The 27,351-nt window shown below is 52.8% G+C and overlaps 10 protein-coding genes across 10 annotated transcripts; 6 read left to right on the forward strand and 4 right to left on the reverse strand.

Annotated features, from left to right (window-relative positions):
- Positions 1-562: 562 nt before the first annotated feature.
- GCG54_00009813 (Acetyl-CoA hydrolase) lies at positions 563-2,205 on the forward strand (the record flags this gene model as incomplete). The annotated part of the gene is made up of 2 exons (XM_045409751.1): positions 563-1,785; positions 1,824-2,205. The coding sequence occupies 2 exons, from the start codon at positions 563-565 to the stop codon at positions 2,203-2,205; spliced, it is 1,605 nt and encodes a 534-aa protein (XP_045271288.1).
- A 1,645-nt stretch (positions 2,206-3,850) lies between these two features.
- On the forward strand, positions 3,851-5,974 carry GCG54_00009814 (uncharacterized protein; the record flags this gene model as incomplete). The annotated part of the gene is made up of 2 exons (XM_045409752.1): positions 3,851-4,315; positions 4,547-5,974. 2 exons carry the CDS (start codon positions 3,851-3,853, stop codon positions 5,972-5,974), a joined length of 1,893 nt encoding a protein of 630 aa, XP_045271289.1.
- Positions 5,975-7,212: 1,238 nt separating this feature from the next.
- GCG54_00009815 (uncharacterized protein) lies at positions 7,213-11,545 on the reverse strand (the record flags this gene model as incomplete). The annotated part of the gene is made up of 8 exons (XM_045409753.1): positions 7,213-7,397; positions 7,450-7,534; positions 7,605-7,715; positions 7,773-8,132; positions 8,185-8,453; positions 8,541-9,027; positions 9,081-9,362; positions 9,512-11,545. 8 exons carry the CDS (start codon positions 11,543-11,545, stop codon positions 7,213-7,215), a joined length of 3,813 nt encoding a protein of 1,270 aa, XP_045271290.1.
- Positions 11,546-12,210: 665 nt separating this feature from the next.
- GCG54_00009816 (uncharacterized protein) lies at positions 12,211-13,497 on the reverse strand (the record flags this gene model as incomplete). The annotated part of the gene is made up of 1 exon (XM_045409754.1): positions 12,211-13,497. The coding sequence occupies one exon, from the start codon at positions 13,495-13,497 to the stop codon at positions 12,211-12,213; it is 1,287 nt and encodes a 428-aa protein (XP_045271291.1).
- Positions 13,498-14,238: 741 nt separating this feature from the next.
- Positions 14,239-15,705, forward strand: GCG54_00009817 (uncharacterized protein; the record flags this gene model as incomplete). Its single annotated transcript, XM_045409755.1, has 1 exon — positions 14,239-15,705. One exon carries the CDS (start codon positions 14,239-14,241, stop codon positions 15,703-15,705), a length of 1,467 nt encoding a protein of 488 aa, XP_045271292.1.
- A 45-nt stretch (positions 15,706-15,750) lies between these two features.
- Positions 15,751-18,489, reverse strand: GCG54_00009818 (uncharacterized protein; the record flags this gene model as incomplete). Its single annotated transcript, XM_045409756.1, has 2 exons — positions 15,751-16,732; positions 17,114-18,489. The coding sequence occupies 2 exons, from the start codon at positions 18,487-18,489 to the stop codon at positions 15,751-15,753; spliced, it is 2,358 nt and encodes a 785-aa protein (XP_045271293.1).
- A 1,170-nt stretch (positions 18,490-19,659) lies between these two features.
- On the forward strand, positions 19,660-20,532 carry GCG54_00009819 (uncharacterized protein; the record flags this gene model as incomplete). The annotated part of the gene is made up of 1 exon (XM_045409757.1): positions 19,660-20,532. One exon carries the CDS (start codon positions 19,660-19,662, stop codon positions 20,530-20,532), a length of 873 nt encoding a protein of 290 aa, XP_045271294.1.
- A 2,142-nt stretch (positions 20,533-22,674) lies between these two features.
- On the forward strand, positions 22,675-24,432 carry GCG54_00009820 (uncharacterized protein; the record flags this gene model as incomplete). The annotated part of the gene is made up of 2 exons (XM_045409758.1): positions 22,675-23,182; positions 23,234-24,432. 2 exons carry the CDS (start codon positions 22,675-22,677, stop codon positions 24,430-24,432), a joined length of 1,707 nt encoding a protein of 568 aa, XP_045271295.1.
- A 371-nt stretch (positions 24,433-24,803) lies between these two features.
- On the reverse strand, positions 24,804-25,868 carry GCG54_00009821 (Nitrogen metabolite repression protein nmr; the record flags this gene model as incomplete). Its single annotated transcript, XM_045409759.1, has 3 exons — positions 24,804-25,439; positions 25,493-25,630; positions 25,689-25,868. The coding sequence occupies 3 exons, from the start codon at positions 25,866-25,868 to the stop codon at positions 24,804-24,806; spliced, it is 954 nt and encodes a 317-aa protein (XP_045271296.1).
- Positions 25,869-26,356: 488 nt separating this feature from the next.
- GCG54_00009822 (Short-chain dehydrogenase/reductase tropE) lies at positions 26,357-27,278 on the forward strand (the record flags this gene model as incomplete). Its single annotated transcript, XM_045409760.1, has 3 exons — positions 26,357-26,393; positions 26,440-27,113; positions 27,165-27,278. The coding sequence occupies 3 exons, from the start codon at positions 26,357-26,359 to the stop codon at positions 27,276-27,278; spliced, it is 825 nt and encodes a 274-aa protein (XP_045271297.1).
- Between the last annotated feature and the right edge of the window lie 73 nt (positions 27,279-27,351).

Genomic DNA, 27,351 nt, shown 5'->3' on the forward strand with positions numbered 1-27,351 from the left:
CCTGTGGCGCACCTCTCCCGCTGTGCCTTACACCAACGACCTAAATCGAGTCGACACACGGCCTAGCGGGCATGCGGCTGTCTGGGCAGGGGTGTTACCGACCGTTACCGAGCCGCCTGGCCACTCAGCCCACGCATCCCACGCTGCCAGCACCCTGTTGGCCGCCTTAGCTAAGCCGCGCCTTGCCCAATCGGGGAGCTATCGCTATCAAAAGCCATAGCTTCCCTGGCCGCAGCTGCGTCATTCCCCACCGAGGGGCTCAAGGAGTGACCTGATCTTCCACAGTCCATCCTTTTTTCTCTTTGGCTCGTCCTCAAGGTCTGGACTGGAGCTCCGACTGTGGCCCAAGACGCGAAAAATAGCCCGGATATAAAATCTACCTGGAGCCCACTTTCTCTCCTCAAAAGTCACCCCATCGTGTCTTCTTTCCCTTGACCGGTGTGCCTGTTTGTTGTACTCTCCCCCATCATCTCCCCTCCTTTCCCCGGGCTTTGACCCTCTGAGAACCTCTCCTCTCTACTCCTCATCACCCTCATCTTCGCCAGGCTTCAAACCGTTCAAGATGGCGTCGCCAGTTGCTTCGGCCGCCCTCAAGGCCCGCGTCCGCCGCCCGACCATGCTGAACAAGCTCACCCGTCCCCAGGACCTGCTCCAGCACTTCCCCAACGGCGCCTACATCGGCTGGTCCGGCTTCACCGGCGTCGGCTACCCCAAGAAGATGCCCACCTTCCTTGCCGACCACGTCGAGCAGAACAACCTGCAGGGCAAGATGAAGTACAGCCTCTTCGTCGGCGCCTCCTCCGGCGCCGAGACCGAGAACCGCTGGGCCGGCCTCGACATGATTGACCGCCGCAGCCCCCACCAGGTCGGCAAGGCCATCTCCAAGGGCATCAACGAGGGCCGCATCAACTTCTTCGACAAGCACCTGTCCCAGTTCCCCGTCGACCTCGTCTACGGCTTCTACACAAAGGACCGCCCCAACAAGGGCATCGACGTCGCCATCGTCGAGGCCACCGACATCAAGGAGGACGGCAGCATCGTCCCCGGCGCCTCCGTCGGCGCCACCCCCGAGCTCGTCCAGCTCGCCGACAAGATCATCATCGAGGTCAACACCTCCCTCCCCAGCTTCGAGGGCCTCCACGACATCACCATGACCGACCTGCCCCCGCGCCGCAAGCCCTACCTCATCATGGGCGTCGAGGACCGCATCGGCACCACCTCCATCCCCATCGACCCCGAGAAGGTCGTCGGCATCATTGAGTCCGACTACCAGGACCAGACCTCCCCCAACACCCCCGAGGACGCCAGCTCCCAGGCCATCGCCCGCCACCTCATCGAGTTCTTCGAGCACGAGGTCAAGCACGGCCGCCTGCCCAAGAACCTGCTCCCCCTGCAGTCCGGCATCGGCAACATCGCCAACGCCGTCATCGGTGGCCTCAAGGACTCCAACTTCTGGAACCTCAAGGTCTGGACCGAGGTCATCCAGGACACCTTCCTCGACCTCTTCGACTCGGGCCACCTCGACTTCGCCACCGCCACCTCCGTCCGCTTCTCCCCCGACGGCTTCAAGCGCTTCTACGACAACTGGGAGTCCTACCACGACAAGCTCCTCCTGCGCTCCCAGCAGGTCTCCAACTCCCCCGAGATCATCCGCCGCCTCGGCGTCATCGGCATGAATACCCCCGTCGAGGTCGACATCTACGCCCACGCAAACAGCACCTGCGTCATGGGCTCCCGCATGCTCAACGGCCTCGGCGGCAGCGCCGACTTCCTCCGCAACGCAAAGTACAGCATCATGCACACCCCCTNGGCCTCGGCGGCAGCGCCGACTTCCTCCGCAACGCAAAGTACAGCATCATGCACCCCCCCCCCCCCCGCCCCTCCAAGACCGACCCCCACGGCGTCTCCTGCATCGTGCCCATGTGCACCCACATCGACCAGACCGAGCACGACCTCGACGTCATCGTCACCGAGCAGGGCCTCGCCGACGTCCGCGGCCTCAGCCCCCGCGAGCGCGCCCGCCTCATCATCAAGAAGTGCGCCCACCCCGTCTACCAGCCCATCCTGCAGAGCTACTTCGACAAGGCCGAGTTCGAGTGCCTGCGCAAGGGCATGGGCCACGAGCCCCACCTGCTCTTCAACTCGTTCGACCTCCACCGCGCCCTGGTCGAGGAGGGCAGCATGCAGAAGGTCAAGAGCTTCTAGACGAAACACCCAAACAAATGAGAGAGTGATACGAAAAAAGATTTACACGTGGTTGAGACTTGGCATTGGCGCATTCAGGGGCGTCGGGCTGGCGCGGTCCTGCGATTTCGGAGCATAGACATCATAGCTTTTGTGTTTTTACCTTTGTTGATAGAGAAATGATACCTCGCTGGATAATGCTACAACACACAATTTTCTGATTATTCCCGAGCGCCAAGCTGTCACGGCCCACGATGTATCCACCGCCTTCATTCTAAACCCACCGTTCCCGACGCGCTACCCACCCTCCCGAGTCACGCTCTCGGATTTCAGAGCGGACGGAGGTCGAATCGCCGGAGGGTTGCGATGTTCGGGCGGCGTCCGAGGGAGTCAGGAGGTGCTCCGGCCGCCGATAGCGTGCGGCGATACGACGCGCGATATGGTGATACGGCGAGAGAGGTCTGGGCGTTTTAGGGGGCCCTGGTGCGGTATTTGTCGGCTCGCCAATCGCGAAAATTGGGAGCCCACAGTGAGGCTTGAAATTGGTTGAGGGGGATAGGGCCGAGCCTTGGCGGTGGTGGGAATCGGGCCTTTGGGAATCGCGGCTAGTTATGGTTGTTATCAGCGAGAAAATCTCGGCTTTCGAGAGAAGCTTTCGAGAGAAAATGGCGCAGGCGCTGGGCGCGCCGGAGGGGAAGTCGGAGATGCAGGACTCGTGCGCCGGTCCGCATGACGTTGCCACCCATGTCCGAACATGGATGCGGTCCATTTGGGGGGAGCCATCGCCGTCGCTGTGTTCTCCCCGTAGGCCGGCCCGGCGCATCGGAGTGGGGCCGGTTCGAAAGCGAGAATGCCCCGTCGCTGGGGCAAAGTCCGGTCTGTTCTGAAATAGCGATACAAGTGTCTACCTTGTTGTGATGAAAAAAAGAGCTGCATCAATGACAATCTTCAACTTGGCTGTGATTGAAGCATATCTTACGTCAATGACATCCGCAAAGCCGTTAGCAAGTGCATTTTTGGACAGGCCCAGTGCAGTGGCCGTTACGGAGCCTGACGAGTTGCCTGGTTCATCCCATGAGACAAGTGCTGGCAGCCTGCTGGCAGCCTCGTTGACCATATGTACTCGCTTGCTCCAGAAACGGCTCTCTTCCGCCCTTGGTGCCTATGCGATTGGACACATCCACTAAAGGGATCAGGCTCGCAGGAGCTGAACAGAGCTGGATCGAGAGAAGGTGTCCAGGATCACGATTGTCGCCAATGAGGCTTCCTGAAACAGTGATCCCTAGAGGCAGCTGAGGTTCATGGTGTTCTGACGGAGTCGTTGATTGGGTTAGTGAACACGGCACCATATGTGCCAAGGTGGCTTGTACAACCCGAATGTTTAGCAAGGGGCACCCGACCAGCCACGCGGGTTCAGCGAGGCTTTGAATATCGTAGTCGAAATTCATTACTGGCTTGGGTGCTCTGGACCAGCTGTATGTCTCACTTGTTATTACGTGTTTCTCTGGCGCTTGGGGTCGAGGTTTTACGTATTTTAGTAAACCCCATCCAACATCCAAGCCAGGGCTTTTCTGCGAATCCACTGTTCGCAACATCTTCCACTGACTTCTGCATCAATTATCGTCTTCAACTGACGGGCACTAAATTGAATCCACACGATGCTAGCATGGCTGTTAACATTAAATTTTATCCAATCCTCCTCGGGGTGTACCTCTTCTTCATCGCCCGTATTCAGGCGGCTAGCGAAGGTAGCAATACGCCGGATGAGGAGATGGCCGGCTGGAGGGAGGGCCCTAACAGTCGAGGCACACTCAACATTGTCTGGAGTTGCGGTATCACCATATTCGCCTGCACTTGGACAGTTACACATCTTAACCTGCCGGGCCCCAACGATACTGCGCTGCAGAAGTTTATTCGTCGGTTCAAATGGATGTCGATTAACATCATGTTCCCCGAGTTCATTCTTTCCAAGGCCATCTGCGATCTCCGACAGGCCCTTGATGAGCTCCGACAATTCGGACAGACCTTACCCAATATCACAGACAACACAACATGGTCTGCCAGCCTTGGAAACCTGAGATCTGGTGAAGGTACATCTCAGATATTGGTTGATCGCATGCGGTATTGGGAGGTTGAATACCCACCCTGCCACAAAATACTCTACAGACTCCTTGGCCTCAAGGTTCCAGAGCCATCAGTTGTTGAAAGGGGAGATTCGGGTCGCTCTGGACTTATTCAACAAGGCTCCCAAGCTCAGCATGGCGACCCCAGTTCTTCGACAAGTGGCGTTGCCAACGCGCAATCTCCTGGATCGATTGAGATGCAAGATTTGAGCCGGCCCAATGACAATATTTCTAATGAGACCTTCGTTGAGGATGCACCTCAGAAATGGACAATTTCTCACTCATTCTATGCCCAGATGGGTGGCATCATGATTCCATCAAAGTACACCTCGGATATTGTGGGCTATGAAGTCCTCACTGCAACAAAACTCACTCCACAATATCAATGGGATGAAGAACATCCCCTCAAACAATTGGAACTGAGTGAACAGGATATCCAAGACAAGAGCAAAGCGGACTGGTTACTTAAGAGTCTTGCCATCCTTCAGATTGTATGGCTTGTTCTCAATGTGATCGTTCGCGAAGTTACAGGTTTGGCTGTTACTCAGCTCGAGATTGCCACTGCTGCGTTTGCTCTCATGGCGACTTTGACTTACGCGGCTAGCTGGTGGAAGCCCAAGGATATCTCCGAGCCTACATACACTCGTCGTTCATCCACAGGCGATTGGATATCTACACCTCAGATGGTACAGCTTACGCTATGGTTCAAGTCGCCCGGCAAAGCAGCCACGTCAACGGTGTGTAAAGCTTTACACAGTGGAGACCGGGTTCCCAACGATGTTACTTGGATGAGAGCTAGCACGTCCCCCATTACGTCTTTCTTAGCCGTCTCATCTCTATTGTTTGGTGGGATTCATTGCTTTGCTTGGAAATTCGAGTTCCCATCTCAAACCGAGCTCAATCTTTGGAGAAGCGCGTGTGTCGTTGCTGTCATACTGCCTACAATCACACTGGGTATTAGCACTTTTTTGAGCCATCTGTTGGCCAAGCGTTTCAACCCACAACGCCAGAATATTCTCGTTGAGGCGTTCAATGGCCTACCTTTGAGGTCGGCAGCATGGTGGGATGCTCTCTTGGATCCTCAGGTTGAGGGTTTGACTCGCCACAACTTTCAGTCACGCTCAATCCCAGCGGTGGCAGAGGAATGGAACAAGCGATTTCCGCCGAATCAGGAAAGAGTTTCAGCTCACCTTAAAGGTCATTTCTTCGCTGCGTTTCTTTATTCCTTCATCAATATTCGGAAGTCTTACGAGAAGGCTCGCCAGCACGGGGAGCTTGATAGAGCTGATCTAGAGGCTTGGCTCTCAGGATGTACAGACTTCAAGCAAAATTGGAGATTATTGGGTCAAGCTCGAAACTTGTGGTATAAGATCGAAGCTGAGGTCAGTCACTCGCATTGCAACAGCACTCCGAACCAAAAGGAGCCGCCCTATACTGATAGACTATGGTCTGTGATTGATGTCGCCGAAACAACGTTGGACAGAGAACTTTCGCAGTGGGAGAATGGGATATCAAAGACATCAAAGCTTCTCTCAATTACCAGTTATATGGTTTACTCAGTTGCCCGTCTGCTGATTATGGTTCAACTCTTCACAAGCCTAAGATCCACACCGGCAGATGTGTATGAAGTGACCCCATGGGTCAACCTCCTACCCAAAATTTCTTAATGGACCCGCATGGTGTAACTTCAATACGGGGACTGCATCGGTCCGTGGGACAGCCTTTGTTGAAAAGGAAGGGAAAACAGCAGAGGTTTCTAAATCTCAATCACATGTAATTGGGCAGATCCAGGAGCCTAATCCAGCTGTTTGTCATTCTGTGAACACAATACAAAACCGAGCATGTCTTTGGCTCCAGGAACATCACGTTCCCTTTCATACATGATAACTCGTACATGCAGCTTCAACGATCTGGCATTCACTAATATTCCCAGGTGCAATGGCTGATTGGCCATCTTGGCGGTGATACTGATATCGTAGGGCGCTCCGCTGTCGGTTTCCTGTTTGCTTTTGCTTTGCTTTTTCAGCCGATCACAATCTACCTCCCTCAACTTTCCATGGTAGCGAGGCTTTCAAGATTGCTTGTGAGCCGGCGAGGTCTCAGGCACAACAACCACAAAATGGTAGAAGTTGCCTCTTGTCGATACCTGCGGTGAAACATGTTTAGAAATCAGCCCAATGCAGCTTTCTGATTCTTCTAGAGCACCAAAAGCATCAAAGATACCTACAAACCTTGTTTATCAACAAAAGATCTCTTTCCGAAGCTTGTTCAAGTTGCAGGCTTAAGCGCCTCCAAGAATGATATGACTTGGAGACTGCCACGGAGACGACAAGGGCATGAGAAGGATGATTAGAATGACGGGAATCACGCAAATTGACCTTTAGATCTCAAAGCACATCATAAGATGGGTTCTCTGGCCTGTCATGCAGACCTTTAAATAACATAAGGTACAGGCTCTCTGCCTGTATCACAGAAGACCTCATATTGGTATGGGTTAAACGAATGATGTATTGGATAGCCAAATAATGGATCAGTAAATGAGTGTGAAAATTTATGGTATATTGAAGTTGTAGATGCAGAAGTGAGAGTCATGATATGGTGTTGAAGGCCTGGAATATCACTGCCATCTCATTAACTGGATTCTGCTGCATCCAGGTCGGGGGATGAGCGTGGCGGTATTCAGACACCTCGCGGCCAGGACACTCCAGACTTCATTGTCTCAAACGTTATGTGGATCATTCCATTATTGCCTTCCTTCGCCACAGGGAATCCAGAAGTCATAGGCAATAGACCGAGTTGACAAGCAGAGATGAAAGACAAAGATGAAAGACAAAGATGAAAGACAAAGATGAAAGACAAAGATGAGAGACAGAGATGAAAGACGGAGATGAAAAATGCAGTCCACCTAAACATTAGCTGATGCGTCCGCCGCGTTCTTGTTACCGCGTCCTCGAGCCAGCCTCTTGCGGAAAGTTTTGTTCGTATCCTCAATCCCATCTCGGTTCTCCTTGTTCAATAAGTAAAGTGAGAAAGGATCTCGACCTTTCACATGGCCATTGGCGGCATGAAGAAAGGGAAGAGGCACAACGACTAGGCGATGGTGTGAGAATCCCATAGCTGACAGACATGCAGGGCCACTTACAGATTACTACCAGAGACCACCATGGTGCTTCAAGAAACGAATTCACATCCAAGGCAAATAGAGAGCTGAGGAACGAAAGAGGCAACTGGCAACCTAGCTTAGTGATGAAATCGAAAGACAGCCAAAGTGCATATATTGATGAACAGAAGACTTACAAAGAAGACAGTGACGAGTGTAAACACCATTACTCTTTTGCCCTGTTCTGCAGCCTCCTTTGCCTGCAGGTTCCCAATCTCGCTCTCGTATATTGTGATTGTTGTATTCAACTACCGCGCATGCATATTAGTGATTGACACGCTCAATGTCGTTCGTTTTGGACATACAGCCTCTTCAGTCTTTTTGGCAAGCCTATCGAGCTCTTCGATATCGCTTGAAACGTACTTGGCTGTCTCATCCTCATCCCAATCGACGCTGTCAGCGAAGACGATACCGGGCACGATACCATTCAAGCCTAGCTGCACTTTCTGTTGATATTCGGCAATGGTTCTGAGAATGTTCAGCTCGTCACGAACGTCCTTAATTTCGAACAGAAGCCTAGCAGCTTTCATCGTATCGGTTTCGAAACTGGGGAGACGTGTGTTTCTAGGGACTTCCCGCTTCGATCCTATGGTCCGGTTGTTCTGGTGTTTAGAGCTGCTTTTCTGGCCAGTCAAGTTGCGGAATAAATCTGCTTCTTGTCTTCCCTATATGACTGGTTATTAGGCAAATTCTCTCAGTAGACTCAGTGCAACAAACAATGTCATTGATAGAATCAGAAAACATCTGCCGAATTGGCCGTTCTGCCCGCTCCAGATCGTCAGAGTACTTCCCATCGATACCCTGCTGCTGACTGGTATCTTTGCGTTGTTTCCTGTAAGCTCCGATGCACCACTCGACAATGACTTTGCTCAACTCGGTAGGGGTGCGTGGCCCACTGTCGGGGTTCTTCTCAGCCCGATCGGCCAGATTCTCAAGGATATGCTCGACAAATGCATTGTTTCCTTTTTTAACGTTCTCCTCCAATTCTGCGAAAGAAGTGGACGTAATTAACCACTCTTTGTTTATTGTCAACGAAATTCTGCAGCACACAAATTAGCTTCTTGACAACTCACCGTCGCGAATGGTCCAAGCCCATAGCTGATTGACTCGGAGGACTTTCCATGAAACTTGCTTGTCTAGGCCTTTCCGGTACAAGTACTTGGTAACCACTTGGTTTTCGTTTCGCAAATCCCTATCCTCTTGAGATGCTACATCCCCAACGGCGAAATGGTAATAGTGCTTGTCCAGCGTGGGAGAATAGTGCACTGGGGGAGCCATAGTTCTCGTCCCAGAACCGGGCACATTGGCGGCGGGTGTGGAAACGTTGTCGCCGCCCGGGGATTCCTTGGTTGCCGTAGTGATTGCATCGCCGTTGGCGTTCATTTTGGTAGCGGCATCGTTGAGCCTGGTGGCGGCAGCGTTGAGTTTGGTGGCAGCAGTGGTGAGTATACGCGCGGCAGTGGCTCGTGTTTTGGTCGCACTTTGTCCCACACCAGCCGCGCTGCTCTGGGCACTCTCGACAGGTGGTCTTTTGTAGCTTCCCACTGCTAAAAATGGCATCTGATAACGGCATTAGACACTTAGAGGGTAGATTGGAGACTTCATATTCTTACATAAAGTGCCGAAGCCATAGAATCACAAGTGCTGTTCTGCCTGTCCTTGTGTTTCTCATTCCCCTCCATCGCATCCGTTTCAGTCGTAGCTACCGCCAAGACGTGAGCTCGGACTTCCTTTTCTGGCTTCTTGACATATCGAGGCTGCATAAATCGCGAAGGGGATGTTTTGTCGGGAACTTGAACCCCGCTGGTGCGCAAAAAGGAAGCAATTTGATCATCTTCCTTGTTTCCATCTAAGTTGTCAGATTGGTTAGGGTTCAATATCTTGTTCATGGTGTCCTGTGCGGAACAATCATCAGTGTCGGATGTTGTATCTAAGACCCGAAAAATGTAAATCGAAACCCATTGCGAAATTGCTTACAATCATCCAAGTCATCTAGTTTTAGTCAGTTTAGGGGGTGCAGCACAAACCTGATCATATTACTTACGTTGGTTGCTGGGAGATGGATCCATGTGAAGTTGCTCTCTGTCTCAGAAGCCTGCGGATGGCTGAACGCTTTGGTGTTGTGAGATGTTGGTTCGGACTTTTTAATCTCATTGATTGTATCGCTGATTGTCTTGATAGGCGATGATCCGTAGACAGTCTCAGCTACACTTCGAAACTTCGTGTATCTACTGAATTGAGAGTTGTCTCGACAGATTGAGATGATAGCTGCTTGAAAATCTGTCCGGCTTTCCTGCATTTCGTCCACCAGCTTTGAGACCTTGAGAGGATCTCTGACTCTTCGCGTCTTCTCAACGTAGCTATAGTCAAGAACATCCTCCATCTGGTCAAGGATCCTAAGTCGCCTTTCCGCCTCGGTTTGGCTCTTTGTGTTGTGTTGACTTTGAGTGCCGCTTTGTTTCGTCGCGCTTGATTTCTTCGCCTCATTCTTCCTACCTTGTTGAGGGGGGCTTGGTTCTTTCAATGTGGTCAAAACCTCGTTTTGGAGCTCTTTCCTGCGATCAGCAATCAGCCCTTTACCATGCTCCTTCTCCTCCTTCGCAATTTTACACTCCAAAAGTACTCGAGGCAGTTCGTGGTGTATGGCTAGCTCAACCAGACTACATTCAGTGCCGGAATTTCGGCCCTTTGGAATTCCCAAATTCGAAAGGATGTCTTTCGCAACGCCCTGACAATCTTCTCGTGATGCAAGCCAGCAGAGAAGATTTTCTCTATCGTCCCCGTTTTCTCTTAGTCTTTCGACTATAGCTTCCAGGAAATTGCGAAGCGGTGTCTCTGAGAGATTGTTGCTGGATTCATCATCGAGACTGTCCTCGAGTGCTGTCTGGCCTTCAGCGTTTCGTAGGAGCAGAATATCTTTTGGCACCTTTCCGATGACCAGCTGAGCCATTCGGCGGATTTCGAGTTCTTCGGGATATATCCTGGCCGAACGTATTATATAGTGAAGAGCCGTCCGACCATCGCAGTCTTTTGCGCCAAAATCGAGCTCAGGTGTTGCGTCAAGGAACTTGTCCAATGATGCACGTGCTTTGAAAGCGGTTCCTGGCTCCACATCACACAGGGCCATAAGAACTGTCACTTTGCTGTCGTCTGCTTGATTGGCGAGCCTTTCCCGAGTTTGGACGTCTTTTTTACCGATGTGATTGAGAATGTTGTCGAAAATGTGGTAAAAATTTCTTCTTACAGCCGTCATCAACGGCGTCCAACCGACACCATCCCGGATGCCAATAGCCGCTCCCATCTGCATCAAGATGTTAACCGCGTTATAGCTATCAAAGTAAGTGGCGACATTTAGTGGCGTCCATGATTCATTATCCTCTTGTTCATTGAGACATCCAGGGGCCCACTGAAGCAAAAGATTGAATATCTCTGTATCTGAATCTTCTCGGCTCGCAAAATGTATGGGATACCACCCAGCCGTGTCTCTGCAATAGGCTGAAGCTCTATTGTTCAATAGAAGCCTCGCTAATTCGACATAGCCTTCGTTGCAAACAGTGTGAAGAGGACGCATGCTACTGCCGATGTTGGCATCAGCGCCGCATTCGATAAGCCGTTTGGCAACCTTTGGGAAATTTCGCTCAACTGCCATATGCAAAGGTGTAAGGTGGGGCGGCTCTGAAGACTGAATGTTGATCATGCCCTTCCAATCACTATCTAGCTTGTCGAGTTTTGGCGAACTATCGTCGTCAAAATCGAGGTCTTGCAGGGCGCGGTGCAGGGCGGTTTCCTCGAATGTAGCGTCCGTATCATCTACTACTTCTTTCTCGTGTCCTGCCGATGGCGTGACGGGTCGCATCTCGCCCGTATGCTCTTCAAGTGGAATCGTTGGAGCGGCATCCTGGGCATTCTCGTCATCTGTGACCTCTTCTCGTTGAATAGTTGAAGGGGGATCCTGGGCATTCTCGTCGCTCGTGGCCTCTTCCCGTTGAATAGTTGGAGGGGCGTCCTGGTAATCCTCGTCCGGTGATTGGCCTTGTGCGTCGTCAGCCTCAGCACTACGATCCGGTTCGTCGGTCATGTTAGCGTCAAAGATTGATCTGAAAGTCGTTTCTTAAATGTGGTGTCTGGTGTCCGGACAACCAGTGACTGAGGTTGTAAATCTCTTCAAATGAAAATGAGCAAGAAACTAATGTCTCGCCAAGGTAATCAACAAAAAAAGTTGGAAGTTTTGACAGTCTAAATTGATTACTGTCAAGAGGGAGATAGAAATCAGGCTCCCAGATCCTTGCCCAATGTTCGTCCCGTTCGGGAAGCAGTATAAGTGTCTCGTGGTGTTATTGGTCGCCTGATTCTTCGATGCAACTTGACATCGCGTGAAAGGTCAGCGCATATGCAGGCTACAGGAAGTGGCAAGGGCAAAGGCTGGATTCTCGGCCCGATGTTCTATTCTAGGAAATTGATGTATTGGTTGCTCACAGAGTCAGCCTACATATATGCATGGATATTCAAATACGGAAGCAGGCTGGGCGCAGCCAAGGCCTCATCACCGGTAAGACAGATTTCTCGGAAACTGACTGCAACCTCGCCAGTGAATTATTCTTTTGGTCCACAAGTGAAACGTTGCATTTAAATCCAAGTGCGTGTGTACCTAGTTCAAGGAAGCCTGCACCGGCCGAAGAACATTCGTATGCTCCTTCTGGGGTTACTGTGATTCAAGGTTGCGGCAAGATTGTGTCGTAGTACTTATTTTTGACAGCGCTCAACAATTTCTTCCAGAGCGTCAACGGCCTGCTTCGGACCATCATGCTTTTCGAAATCAGCCCGAATTATCTCAGCGGCCTTGCGGTATCTCTCATCTCGAATGACCTTGGCCACCGCATCCCTGATAGCTTTCATGCTCGGCGTATCTGTACCTAGATCTATCCCAGCCCCGCTCCACGCAACCCGAGAACTGACATCGGCCTTATCCTCAGTCCGGCCGGCGCAGACTAACGGGACTGCACAAGTCAAGGCTACTAGCACGCCGTTGTAGCCTGCGTTTGTGACCATCACGCCAACATGTGGCAGAAGTTTTGCGTGTGGGATGAATGATGCCACCCGCGCGTTCCTCGGTAACGACGACACCGGCAAGGTCTTTTCCGCGTCGGGCGTGGTAGCGATGACTAGCAGATCCGAACGGTCTCGTAGCGCCGCGAGCGTTGGGAGGATGAGGTTCGTTGCGGTAGTTGCCCAGGTCCCTTGCGTGACATGGACAACCTTCTCTCTCGGATGAGCCAGCATCTCATTCCACCAGATCGGCGGCGAAGTGAATGATTCTTCGTTGAATAGGGGAAGTAGTGGTCCGACCCATTTGATGGATGGATGAAAGTCGCGAGGGAACTCGAAGGCAGGCGTTGTTGGCATAATGTGCAGGACATCAGACCTTGTCGTGTCATAGAATCCCGTCGGCGGAAGGGGAGGAAGACCAAGTTCCGCCCGATGGGTGTTCAAGATTGCCGTGAGCTTGGGATACAATAGCCAAGTTGCTACTTTGTGAGCTACCGAATTCACCCACCGCCCGAAGATCGTTGAAGGTGGTTGCCACCCGGTGCCCCAGGGCGGGACCTCTGGGTCAAACGTGACAAGCGGGTTGATCCCCAACGTCGCGTATGGAGTCCCGGTAAGTTCGCGGAAGCCGTGCGTGCCGTATGCCGTGAGATCAACCAAGATGACATCTGCCGGGAAGGTCGATAAAACCTCCCGGTAGGCAGCAACTTGATCCGGAATGCGATCGAGAAAGAGCTTTCGCAGAGTCGACACCACAGCTGCGAGGCCCGACGTTCCCGCATCGGGCACCAATACACGTTCGTCATGGCGAGCGAGAGCTGGAGGAGAGGGGATGAAGGTTGCGCCGGTCGGGCGGACGAGGTATTCGTGAGATGCAGATGTGAGCCAAGCCACGGTGTGTCCGCGGCGGATCAGGGCGAGAGCGATTGGCTGCATGGGATGGATGTGTCCCGCGAAGGGCATCGTCGCGATGAGAACCTTCATGTTTCACAGCTTGCGTCTCGACCGCTTTTTCGATGTTAATTATTGTGAGTTTTACTCCGTGAAAGGAGCTTAGGCAGGTTGGGAAGTTGAAGTTCAGCGTACGATGTTCCCGGATTCGCCGGTCAGCGTGGGAAGACAGAGTTACATTGCTAAAATTAGACTCTCAAATAAGGTTAAATGAGCGAAACTTGACAAGCGTTGAACCGTCTGCTGGTAAAACGCCTGATTACTCAGTCCCGTGAACTTAGAAGAAGGAGAATAAGCATTTGACCGATACATGAAAGTTCCGGGTCGCCAGTTTCCCGCATGGCCGGCGATTCATTGGGGTCTGGCTGTCTGCAATTGTGCCTCACCGAGATACACTAGGTGGGCATGCCCCACCGACACTCACCGAACTCACCGAGTCCGAAGGATCTCACACCGAAGAACAGCGCTTCCTTCAACGCAATGGTGTCCTTTGTCTGTGCAGACATAAATGCCAAGGCTAATTAATCCTGTTGGTTCCAAACATCAAGGTGCGGTGTGGTTGCCTAGAGAGGTGCAGGGGTTGCGTCCGCTCGCTCAATCAACCCATCAATATTGAGTCTCTTACTTGCAGCCCACCATCTGGCATAAGGGTGGTAGGAAACGGTGTCATCTTGTCATCGCTACGTATATGCTGCTATCCTAGAATGTGCGCTTCGCAGTCTGCTACATTCGTTACACCAAATTGGGCTTGGGGAGAACACAGACGTCGCAAGCATGCACTCGACTTTTCGCAGATTACTTATCTTCGCCGTCTTCTTCCTAGCCGCATCAGCCGCTGCATCATCAACCGAGCGACCTCCCTTCAAATGTCCCACATACATCGACACTGTCGTCCCCTCAGGCCAGACAGATTGGTACGGTAAACGCGAACCCGGCGACCCCTTCCTCGACTCCATGAGCGAAGTCCACAACGCCCTCACCAAGTGCTCATCAATCAAGAGTCTGAAACTCCGCGTCACGAGTCTTGGATGTTCTGAGCATCCTGACCGATACAATTTCCCTTTCAATCACCCCTCGGGCTCACGCTACCCTTCGACACTCGAGTCCCTGGATTTGGAGGGTTATGCTTTCAATGACAGGCCATGGGATGAGGTACGAACTCTACACAGATGGGGCAATACGTTCGAACGGTATGCAGACTGGGTCTATGAAGGAAAGGCGTGGGCATGGTTGAAGGGCTTGCCGATGTCTCAGGCGCAAAAGAACATGACGAACCTTGACCTTTGGCTTGAGGCAATGGACTTCTCCCAAATCAGGCATCTCGCAATCAGAGACGGCCAGACACCGAATGTCACGACTCTCGTCCCGCACCTCAAATCTCTGAATTCCTTCTCGACGTATGGCTCTTGGGCTAAGGAACTCATCGCTGCCCTCCCGGAAAACTCCCTCAAACACCTCTCCTGGAAAAACAGCGGCCAAACGGGGGCGTCTGTCGAACCACTCCTCCGCCACCACGCAGACTCTCTGACAAGTCTCGACTGGCACGAGCCTGAGAGCACATACCGACAGCGAAAGGTGATGAGTCCCGCCCAGCTGACCGCCCTGGGCGGCATGCTTCCCAATCTCAAATCCCTCACCATCGACATCAACCAGAACGGAACATGGCCCGTGGACCACCTCGAAGCCATCGCCACCGAGTTTCCCAACCTCGAAAACGCGACAATCTTTTTCGAGATGGCGAGCGAGTGTCGTCGACAACTCGATATTGAAAAGTCCGGGCTGAGAAGGCTGCATGAGATGATGGTGATGGAGGATCAGTCTGACTGCAGCAAGGGTACGCGGTCCAATGCGGAGCCGACGCTGGGGATCTACAGCGCCGGCTGGCCGTTCGAGCTCTTGGTGAAGAAGAATGGCGGCGGGAAGTTAAAGAAGGTGAATTTCTACGCCGGAAGCTGGGAGAGGGGCTGGGATGGAGCCATGCTTATCGGCGAGGATTGGTTGGATGATCGCCGGGCTTTTGTCGCCTGCGAGGTAATCGAAGGCGACGGCAGTGTCATTGAGGACATCGGTGGTGGGCTCAAAGTTGAGAAGCAGGACCAACTGCTAGTTTGCCAGAATAATCGGACGAAGAGGTACAAGGTCATGTCTGAGGCGAAGAAACGGAGGACCGTGTGGGAAACCAAGCAATATGCGGAGGCGAATCAAGACATCATGGAGAGGGCCTGGCGCATGGAACTGTGAAAACTAGCTTTGAAGAACATTTCATAAAAAATTATATCACACTTCTCAGGCGGTCAGAGCCTCTCGCCGTTTAAACTCATTCACCCAGCTCCCGATGCCCACCGAAGCAAATACCGAGCTCCATCGTGGCCCATCGCCGAAGCAAATGTAGTTCTGCGCCAACCAAGTGATGAGAGCCCGCAACATTCCCGCATCCTCCTTTGTCCCCTTCCCATCAATGACAGCTTGGAACCTTTCCTTTTGGCTCTCATCCATCACGTCAAGAACACAGTTTGCGACCTCTTCGGGGCGTTTCCACCATTTACTCGGCTGCCCTTGCTTCTCGTAGTCCTCCTTGATGCGCTTGAACAGACCGCCCATGGCGTTGCGCTCAAATTGTTCGGAGAGTGTGCGGTACATGAAGCCCTTCTCCTTGTAGTCGACCCTCGCTTGTGCCAGAGATAGGAGGAACTGACGATCTCTAAGATGTTCGGAGTGGTTGAACATGCGGTCCAGGTGTTTTGTTGATAGAGGTTCCGAGCGGGAGTTCCACAGGTCGATGGTGTAGTTCATAGTCGCCCAGAAGATGCAACCTGCGAGGGTATTCATACGGCTCCCCAAGTACGGGATAATGTCCGCGGGCGGATCGAGGATCCGAACCAATCGGTCCGGGTCGAGCCAAAGGCCATAGTCTAGACGAGGACTGACGCGCCCGTCAGGGACGAGAGAGGATGCCAGCCGGGGGTCGGTTCGGATAACTTCCTCAAGAGCGGGGTCCGGTGGCGGACTTTGCTCTATGGACTGCATAATGTGCGGAGCGCCTTGTTCCGGAGAAGTCTCCGAGTCATCTTCCGTTGTGATGCCCGCAATCTCTCGGGCTTCCGACATGGCGGCTTTGAGGTCATCCGATAGGACTCCCTGCCGTCGAAGAATCTTATCGATGTTCCCAATAACATCTTTCAGCTTTTTGTTTTCATCCTGAAGCTTCTGAACTTTGGACGCATGACGCTTCCGGTATTCGCGCTGGGCGAGAACACCGCGCTCACGTCTGGTCTTCTTGTTGATGAATTAGTAATCCAGCCAGATGATGATTTTGAACTTGGTGGGGTATTACGTTGGTATCGGATGGACTCATGTCGGCTTCCTCGCTGTCTCAATAACTGGCGAAGTCAAAGAACCGAGGTCTAAGACAGATAAAAGACCTCAACGTTATCAGGATAAAGCAAGCGTTGTGGTGAGGGAAGGATTTGGGTCTCCAGTGGTGACTGAGAGGCTTGATTAATCAGCCAATAACGTTATCGGCTTCGTCTTACACAGTCAGATCACAGTGCACTGACTGTACGCCTTCACCTTCCCTGGAGCATGATCGTGAAACCGACTTTCTTTCGACTACCTGCAACGAGACTATGGCCACAGACACGACGCATACTCGGGATACTTCCCCGGCGTCCCATAAATCTGACTCAGCTCATCGCTCAACATCTGCGGCCCCTTCAGGAACCCTTCCTTCTCCTCGGAGAAAATGTGCCTCTTCAGCGCCACGTTCCACGCAAAACTCGAGTGCCCCACGCCTCCAAACTGCGCCGCCCCCAACATGACCAGGAAGTCGATCATGCCCTTCTGATCCCACGTCAGCGCGTCTAGCCTCTTGCGGTTCTTCCCCGTCAGCAGGTCCTGCTTCGTCACGACCCGCACCCCGCGCGGCTCCGCGTCCGCCTCGAGCATGTCCACCTGCGTCTCGTTCCCGGACGCCACGTACATGACCGACAGTTCCCACCGGCCCGCCTGGTCGAAGAAGGCGTCCGTCTGCTTGCTGTACTCGGACCACTCCCACGTCGGGTCCGTCGGGTTCCAGCTGTCGAGTGCGTCCTTCTCGGTGCGCAGGTGCGCGCCGAAGAAGTGCCGGTCGATGCTGAGGATGGTCGCGCTCGCGAGCTGCCGCACGTCCGCGCGGAACTTGAGGATGTTGCCGAACGTCGTCGCGAACACCTCGCCGTCGCTGTTGATCGGGAACGTGAGGTACGACCGGCCCAGGTCTACCATCATCGGACCCTCGGTGGGGCGCCCGGTCGGCGCCACATCCGTGGTGTTGTCGATGTCGTCGAGCCACCGATGCAGCTGCGACTGCCACCTTTCCGGATGCTCGATACCCGTGCTGGGGATGTTGTCCTCGTCGACGAGGGATTCCGGGAAGAGGCCGAGGGACCATGTGCGCGCCGGCCCGAGGGATTCGTACACCTCGTCGGTGTCGTTGTAGAGCCGTAGCTGTGGGCACGAGAGGTGCAGCGAGTCGATGAAATGCTGCCTGTCGAAGAGGTACTCCATCTCCTGCCGCCGCCCCGTCCGGATGTGGGAGATGTCGGAGTCGTTGCGCTTGAAGATGCGCGGCATGACCAACGAGCCGCCGGCCAGCATCGTGTATCGCACGCAGTTCAGGATCGAGTTGCGGATGTTCCCGATCCCGCCGACGTTGTTGTCGCATGTGAACACGACCTGCATCGCCTTCCCCGCATCCCACTCCGTCTTGTCGCATACCGCCCGAATAACCTCCGAATTGACCGGCTCAAAGTCGAAGATGTCCTGGTGCGACAGGCGCGGGATCCACGGCACGATGCTTGAATCCATGCCAACGCGGTCGAGGCGCAGCTGTTCGCGGAAAACCCACAGGAACAGGAAAAAGACGCCCACCGCAGCCGCGTTGGTGAACCGGCCGAAGCGCCGTGCCGGGTACACTCCGATAATGCCCATGTTGTGGTTGTTGTGCGTAGGGCTGCGACTGAAGCGGCCTCTCGAGCGAATCCCCATGGCGAAAGGAAAAAAGAAAACGAAGGACTTTGGGTGAGGGTGAATGAATTTTTAGAGTTTTCCCACGCGGGAGGGTTCATCCCTTATGTGCCAACGCTGCATTCCAGAGCATCGCAGAAGGGTTGTGGCCGGGCCCCCCTTTCATGACTAGACAGGACGCGTTTGGTGGTATCTTATCGCGTGTATTTAAATGAGGATGGAAGGTTAGCTCAGTTGTCACCGTCGTAGATCCCACCGTCACATCAATAGTTCGGCCCAAGGCGGAAGCTAAATCAGGCCGCTCGGATGCTGCGTGGTTCGGCACCCCCGCCCGCGCACGGATGGCTCTTCAGGAGCAGTTCGGAAGATGGAAGAAAACAAAACATTGTCCATCGTTGAGTTTTGTGAGGAGGTTTCTTTTTGGAATGCAAAGTGCAGGTGTGGTCACCGGAATGTCACCCCTTGCATTTGCAGCTGGTCTCGCCGCTGAGGACCGATCGCCAGGGGTAGGGACCTTGAAATGCGGGGGCCGTTCTGGGGTGTTCCAGGGCTGTTCGTCGCAGCGAGGAATCCGCAGCAAAACGGTCGCATTTATCCCTTTCGCCCCTTAGATGCTGTCGAGCCAGTTCGCATTCGATTCTCAGAGCCAGCTCATTCATGATCGCAAATGCCCCGCGCTTAACAGTCAGCCGCTTCACCCAGCCATCTTACGAGTGACTCGTAAGCCAGATTAACGAAAGGAACCCCTTTCGTAAGCGTTGAAACTAGAGGCATGCTGCGTAAGCATTTATAGCGGTTAACGTTGCGCCCCTGAGCCGGCCGGCCTGATCCCAAGCCGGATAACGTTATCGTCGGAATGGGGCCGTGTCGGTGCTTGGCGTCTCCTGAAGTGGAGTCGGCGCAACATCGACCGGTTCCCGTCTTCCAACGTTATCGGACATCGTGTCTTGCCATCTTCGTAATGGCGTTTGCTTCCAAATCCACGAACTAATCCACCAGACAAGGAAATGATTACATGATTTTCCAAAGGGTACGAAGGTGTTGTGAAGATGTCACTGTCATGTCTTTGAACTCGTCTTTCGGCAATGAACAATAAAGACAAAGTCAAAAGACCTTGTGTCCGCTCTTCATCCCGAATGCATCCAAATTCAAACAGTGTCTTCAAATAAAACAATCCGACTAACAGATATCATGTCTTTCCCATCTCCCACAAAGACCTACCACCAGACGCCCTACGCGGCTATCTCCCCTTCGCTCCCATCCCTCTCGACCGCAGGCAAACACGCCTTCATCTCCGGTGGCGGCGCAGGCATCGGAGCTTCCATAGCCCAATCCCTTGCCAAGTCCAACATCGCGACTCTCGGTCTCCTTGGCCGCAGCACGGCCTCTCTCGAAGCAACCAAGACCGCAATCGAAGCTCTCAACCCCTCCGTCAAAGTCCACCTCTACGCCGCCGACATCACCTCGGTCGAAGCCACGAACTCCGCCCTACGATATTTCCACGATACTATCAACGCCAAGATCGACATCCTGGTCGCCAACGCAGGCTACATGTCCGACCTCAAAACCATCCCAGACTCCGACGCGACTGACTGGTGGCGCGCCTTCGAGGTCACCGTCAAGGGCAACTTCAACCTTCTCCGCGCGTTCCACCCGCTCGCCGCCCCTGATGCAAGCGTAATCCACATCTCGACCGCTGCGATCCACCTCCCCTACATGGCCGGCTTCTCCTCCTACCGCGCCTCCAAGAGCGCCGCGACCAAGATGTTCGAGTATTTCCACGACGAGAACCCCGACATGTTCGTCCTCCAGGTGCACCCGGGCCTGATCGGCGGCACCGCCATGTCGGAGAAGTTCGCGCCGCGCGTGGAGGAGTTGGGGCTCGTGTACGACGACATTGCGCTGCCGGGTGACTTTGTGGTCTGGGCGGTGAGCGAGGAGGCGAGGTTCTTGAATGGGCGGTTTGTGCATGCGAACTGGGATGTGGAAGAGTTGAAGGCGATGAAGGGGGAGTTGGAGAGGGATGCGCAGAAGTTTACGATTGGGTTGCAGGGTTGGGTTTAGGACACCAAGTGCGTGGAGAGTGGCAGATGATGGGATCGTGAGACTGAGATAGTGTTTCCTTTTACTGTAGGTGCGAATCGATGGCCCTTTACTGAAGACGTGGGGCCTCTAAATAATAATTGTGTCGATTCGTCAGAGTTGGGTTGGCTTACCCCAACACACCCAATAGTAGCGACAACCGCGAGGCCTTCCCGTTCTAACGAGCATTCCACGCAAGAGCGACCGCAGTAGCCTAGCGGTATAAAATGCAGAGCATGAAAATCTTTCGTAAGGACTCGAACCTCACAAGCTCGAGTCCTCGGCTTTTGCTACTTTTTTGTTTTCTCGTTCTACTCAGTGAATCAATACGAGCAATGAAATCACTTAATGAACAATTTTCTCTTTTTGCTTGAGAGCCGTTAATCTCTTTTACTATTGGTAGTAACACGCTTATGCTCTTATAATGCCTAGCCCTGCTTCTGAGTCTAGAATCCTACTAATGTACGTAAATACCTTTTTGACGAGTTGCTCGCCTAGGTCTGCAGGCATCAGACGCCTTTTCGCGTGTGACTGAGCTGTAGCCGTAAGGAAAATGTTTATTCCTCCCTTATTTGTCTAAAGCTTAGGTAAAGTGAAGTTGGGTAAGTTGGGGAGGTAGGAAGTGCTAAGCTCCGCTCTCTCCTTCTGTTTCTCACTCCGTTTTCCCCGCCTTCTAACACTTGTCCTTGTCTAGACCGTCTGTCTTCCCGCCTTTCACGATTTTCACATCCCAGATCTTTCTTGCCCGACCTTACCGCATAGTCCTTATGCGCACTTTGCTATGTAATTTATTCGTCGCCAGGCTATGACTTGAGGAAAGTCACGAAAGCAAAAGCGTTAACATGCGAGGAAGTCGCAGCAGAAGCAAGAACTTAACAGTGACAGAAGTCATAACAGCATTAACGTAGAGCAATGGGAAGAAGCTTACTAACAGACACTATAGATACTGGCGCCACTGTCCAGCGAAACTCCTGGAGTGAAACCTCCCGCATGCTGCTGCCGCCGTTACTACTACCCACGCCCACGCTCCTCTCTCTTCTCTTCCTACACTGCGTCGACCAATTCCTGAAGGGGCATAGACGTACATGGAACTGAGCCTGGTATTCGACTCCCGTAGCGTAAACGTATCTTGTTCCCTCCGCTTCAGTGCCTTCGCCCGCATATCAAGAGCTCGCCCCGGGCCAGATGCAGGGTCAGTGACAGAACTCAGGTCCCAGAGCGCAGGTCTTTAGCTTAATGTTTTACAAGGCGCATTGCAGAAATATCGTCTGCACATTTAATATTCTGGAGAAATTGTGTTTTGTATTTGCATTTGTGCATTCCACGTCTGCGACTGTGCTGAACGATCCAGTGGTCGGTAGGGGAGCATGTCTGGTGGGTCACCACCTTCTTCCTATATAGTCAGAACAACTGCGGTAGTCTCCCGTTCCAGGGTCTGACCCGACGAGCAGAGTCTTGCACCTAGTCTGCGAGCACCGCAGTAGCCGAGCGGTTCTAAACAACCAGGTAGAAATCCGCTTTCGTAAGGGCTCGAACCTCGCAAGTTCGAGTCCCGAGCTTTTGCTCTTTTTTTTTCTTTTCTTTTTCTTTTTGAAAATCTTATCTCGTTCTGTGTACTCTTCTTCCGTGACGGCTTGCTTCCCTTTTAAACGCGTGCCTAGGATGGTTTGCATATCTTCACGTCTTTTTGCGGAAGACCTAATAGCATTAGTGACACGCTCCTTTCTCTAGAGTTTAAAGCGTCTCTTCCGATTCTAGAATCCCGCTACCTCTGATAATACCTTCTTGATGACAAGATTGATCAGCTGGCTACCGTGGCACGCAGGCGATGCGTGTTGAAGCGTGACCGACAGTTGCAGGCTCATGTGAAAATCCTGTTCCTACCTCATTTGCCTGCAGGCCAGGCGAAAGCAAGAAACTTAGGAAGGCATGATACGCCAAGCCCCACCCTTTCCTTCCTCCACGTCTTCACCTCTGCCTCTCACCCAACTCCTGCAGCTCCTTACGCCAGTACCTTACCTTTCCCAGGTCGTCTGCTTTTTGTTTTTCTCTGCCTCACCTCCTCAAACCATCGCACCATCCCCACCACAACCAATCTCCCCAACGTTCCTTCCGCATCCCAAGATGGCTGGATCAAACCAACGAAAGCGCAAGCGCGATCGTCAGAGGCGCTTGCAGCAACAGCAGATCACTGACGACGGCAGGAGTGACGGCAAGAGTGATGTCAAGAACGAAGGCAAGAACGACGGCAAGAAGGAAAATGGCGAATACAAGCAGGACTGCTATGGCAAGGACGATGACGATATCGCAGCACATCATTCGAAGCGTCTGAAGTCTCACCATCCCAGCGACCACGACAATTCACAAATAAACTTGAGAACCTCGCCTGCAACGGATGCCCCTGCCACAAAAGCAGTCAAGAATTGGACCCCCGTGATTACAAATCCTGCCGGTGCGGAGATCAACGCCCAAGATTGTTGGCTGTACCGGCAACTAGGCCATCAAACTGGTTCACTTGACCTTCGGTCCATCCAGGACCAAAGCCCAGATCGCACATCAATTTCTTCCACCGCCGGCTTCGAAGTGGTGACGTCTTACAATTGGCTGAGCAAGAATACGATCATGGTTCCTGGTCAGCCTCTCACTTCTCACCTACCTTAAGTGCCTTCGCTGACCTTTTCAGGGGCCGCTCCCGCCTTGATTCAGCGCAACCTTCCGCTCCAGATAAATCCCGATAAGGGTACCTACCATGTCGATATCAATGCTTTTATGAATCCGACCATGCCTTTTGAACCGATGTTCAGGGCTATCGAGGCCGACGTTTCCCCTCCAACGTTTTACTCGGTGGATGTGGTCGTGAACCGGAACAGCTTAAGACAATTGTTCAATTTCGTCAAGGGCGGGAAGAAGGACTCATTCAGGGTCCAGTTACACATGGTCAGAAACACACTCTTCATCACCCGCCAAGAGAAGAACAATCAATACAGCATGGGCTATGGGAAGCCCTACTCTTTCGGTCACTCGTTCGAGGAGGAATTTACGGAGCACGCCAAGGACATGAAGGGCAGCCTCTCGCACCATCGCGCGATTCGATACCAATTCGGTGACCTCAACCTCGTCGTTCGCCATGAGGTCGACGCAGCCCAGCCCGCTCCAGCCGCTCCGCCTACGCTTGCTGGGGATTTGGCAGCTGTGGAGGCAAAGGCTGTGAAGGAAGTCAATGTCTCATCAGTCAATGATGCCCGCGAATTTCAGCCCGTTCGCGATCACAGATCCTACATCGGCATTAGCAAGAAGAAAAGACAGAAGACTACAGTTCTACAGTGTGGTACCGGAAACCCTCCTTCCGATCTGGTGGAGATGAAAGCGAGACCTAAGTTGAGGCTGTCTGAAGTCATCGACCAGATGTGGTTCGGAAGGACAACGCACCTCGTCAATGGCATCCATGAAGGTGGCGAGTTTTCGGCAATCAAGCGTGTCAACTGCGAGCTTCTCTTCCAACAATGGGAGCAACAGCGTCAAAATGATCTCTCGAGGCTCGAGAGTCTGCTTTCCTTGCTTCGCCGAGAGGTCAGTGCCGGGAAGGGCAACAGTCTGGTCGCTGTCTGTCGACAAGATAATAATTCGGTTCTTGAGTTCTGGACATCAAGCTTTCCGGAGACGCCCCTTCCGAGTGAGCTGATTGACAAATTCTGGTCGACCGAGACAAGGGACGCAGGAGAAAAAGCCGTATCAGACCCAATGGGTCTGATTCATCAAGACTTGGAAGTTGAAGTAGGCAAGAGCGTTGTGTCGAATGAAAGCACCAAGATTGATGATACCCTGAAGGCATGCCAGCTGCAGCCAAAGCGGAGACGGCGTCTACCTTGGCAGCGTGTCTAAGCGTAGGAAGATCAAGTGGCGGAAACAGGATGCGGGAGTTGCTGTGATAAAGGCAAAGTGACGGGCGTGAGTAGGGAAGAGATTGCCTGTCATAATTTGAAGACGCCAGGTGTAATTAGTCAGGGATAGAATACTACAAATTCGGTACAACGTGGATTCCTTTGGCTGTGTTCTCCATTGTGATTCATGTTTTCTACTTGGTCCGCGCTCTTTCTATGTTCCTTGCCCGCCTTGTCCTGCTCCTGTTCTTCCAGTCTTGTTCTCTTTGAGGAATGAACAAAGATATTCGCCGTCATGGCAAAGACTTTTCATGATTCCGATATCTGACACAGTTCTCATCGGCGTTTCTAGAACCATCTTGTCCACTCAAGCTATCTTGCTGAAGCAAAACCCGGATCAGCCTTGGCAAACTCCTCCCAGGTAGTCAAGCGATCCTCCACCAGCTGATGCGTCCAGTCAAGAGACTCTCTACCATAGTACCCAAACTCATCCAGCAGACGCATGTTCTGATGCATCTCGTCAATCACATACTCCGGGCTATTCCGAGCCTTCATGGCACCGCGGAACTGGTCCTCTGAAAGCTGGTAGTAGCGAGCCGTCTTGCCGCTCTCGGGAAACACCCCCTTGAATCCGTCCACGATCTCCTGACCCGTCATACACGCAGTCGCGCCCAGAATACGCTTTCCGAGGACTTCCTTCTCATGCAAGACTGCTCCCTTGATGTATTTGCCCGTATCGCCGGTGTAATACATGGGGAAGATAGCGGTGGGAGGGATGGGGAGAGCGAATGTCCAAGCGCCGTCCTCCGCCGATGGACGGAACATCGCACCGGGAACGTTGGACATGTAGAAGCCCGGGAGGAAGAACGTCGCTGGGATGCCGAGCTCACGAATGTACTCTTCCACGATAGCCTTGCTGTCAAAATGGTAAAGGTCCGACAACACGCCGTTGGAAAGCTTCTTGATGTTGAGCTGCGAGCTCCAGATGAGGAACTTTACGTCCGTTTCCTGTTTGTATCAGCGTCATCATCCGTTTCGTTTGAGTATCCAGTCGTGTGTACCTTGGAAGCGTCGGCGATGTTCTTGCCCTGCTGGATCTCCACCTGCATGTCTAGCGTCTCCCAGTAGTTGGTCACGGCGAACACGGCGTATGACCCCTTGAAAGCCTTCACCAGTGAATCTTTGTTGTTCAGGTCCGCCTTTGTCATTGTCAGCAATTCAATGCATCGCTGAAATTTCTCGAGACAGCTGCCTTACCGAAACCATCTCGACTCCCAAACCCGACAGGCGCCGAGAGGCTTCCTTGCTGGTGTCGCGAGTGACGCCGCGGACAGTCCAGTAGCCATTCAGCCTGGGGTCGTTGAGGAAGGTGTCCACAACCGAGCCTCCCTGCTTACCAGTGGCACCCAGAACAGTAATGATCTTCTTTTGCGACATGATTTCGTATCTCTTTGTTGTTGTGGTCTGAAGATTGCCAACATTGGTTTCCCTGTTCCATTGCCCGTTGGTTTTATAATCCCCGGGACCTACAAACCACTCGCTGCAGCACCCACCATCTTGGCTAATCCACACTGGATTACTCACAGCCCATGTCAAAGACAGACTTCGTCTTGGTTGATGTCGGCGATACGATTACACCGGAGCGAACTTTCTGACGTCACCGGAGAGCGAAATGGCCGACTGTGGGGCACTCGGACCCCGAACAGCTCGGTGCCGTGATGGAGACATTTCCTTCCTGTAGAAGGCAGTCATTTGGTTTATGTGGCTATTTGAATTGAGACTTTATGTATATAAGGTGATAAGGTAGTCATGGAATCCAAGTCAATCGACAATAGGAAGACCAGAAGTGCTTATCGTCACAGCCTAGATCAGGAAAGTCATTCCGCCAATTTCGAGCATTTTACACCCAGAGAATCCCTTTCAAGATGGCATCCGATAAGAAAGTCGTTCTTGTGACTGGAGGTAGGTCGTTCAATCTTGTAAACGGGCTAGTGGTTGACTTCTACAGGCAACACCGGCCTCGGTTTTGAGGTTGTCAAGGCCCTCTACGCATCCTCGTTGCCTTACCAAATCATCATCGGTTGCCGCACCGTCGCCAAGGGTGAAAATGCCATCGCAAGTCTAACGCATCAGATTCCCGAAAGCACCTCTCAATTGAGCACTGTCCAACTTGACATATCCCAAGACTCATCCATCGAGACCGCGGTCCAGGACATTGAGTCCCGATTTGGTCGGCTGGACGTGCTGGTCAACAACGCCGGCGTCCTCCATGATGCCGACATTGCTGCCGGAAAGATAAGCATCCGCGAGGGCTTCAACGCCAGCTGGGATGTAAACGTCACTGGGACGCATGTTCTGACTACTCAAGCTATGCCTTTGCTCCTCAAGTCGTCCGACCCACGTCTCATGTTTATCACCAGCGGAACTAGCTCCTTGATAGAAAGCGGGCTCGTCGATGTTCCGGTCCCCAAACTCCGGGCGCTCAATGCCAGTCCGGCGAAGGGCTGGCCCAAAAACACCCCAGACGCAATCCCGCTGTATCGATCGGTCAAGACGGGGCTGAACATGCTCATGCGGGAGTGGCACCGGACTCTTCTGAATGATGGGGTCAAGGTCTGGGGTATCAACCCAGGCTATGTAGCCACAGGTATTGGCGGTGTTGGCGCAGAAGAGATGAAGAAGGTTAGCAACCTTCGTGCACTTTTTTAAAGGAGCATACTAACGGTGCGGTAGATGGGCGCAAGAGACCCGGCCGAAGCTGGAAAATTCATCAAGGATGTGATCGAGGGCAGCAGAGACGAAGACGTTGGGAAAGTCGTCAGGGCCAATGGGGTCCAACCGTGGTAGACTTCATTAGGGTAGACTTCATTAGTACACATTTTTGGGAGGTGCAGATGTATTCAGTCGATCGAGATTGTGT

The sequence above is a fragment of the Colletotrichum gloeosporioides genome (assembly GCF_011800055.1).
Source record: "Colletotrichum gloeosporioides strain Lc1 chromosome Unknown consensus_1, whole genome shotgun sequence".
Classification (NCBI taxonomy): domain Eukaryota; kingdom Fungi; phylum Ascomycota; class Sordariomycetes; order Glomerellales; family Glomerellaceae; genus Colletotrichum; species Colletotrichum gloeosporioides.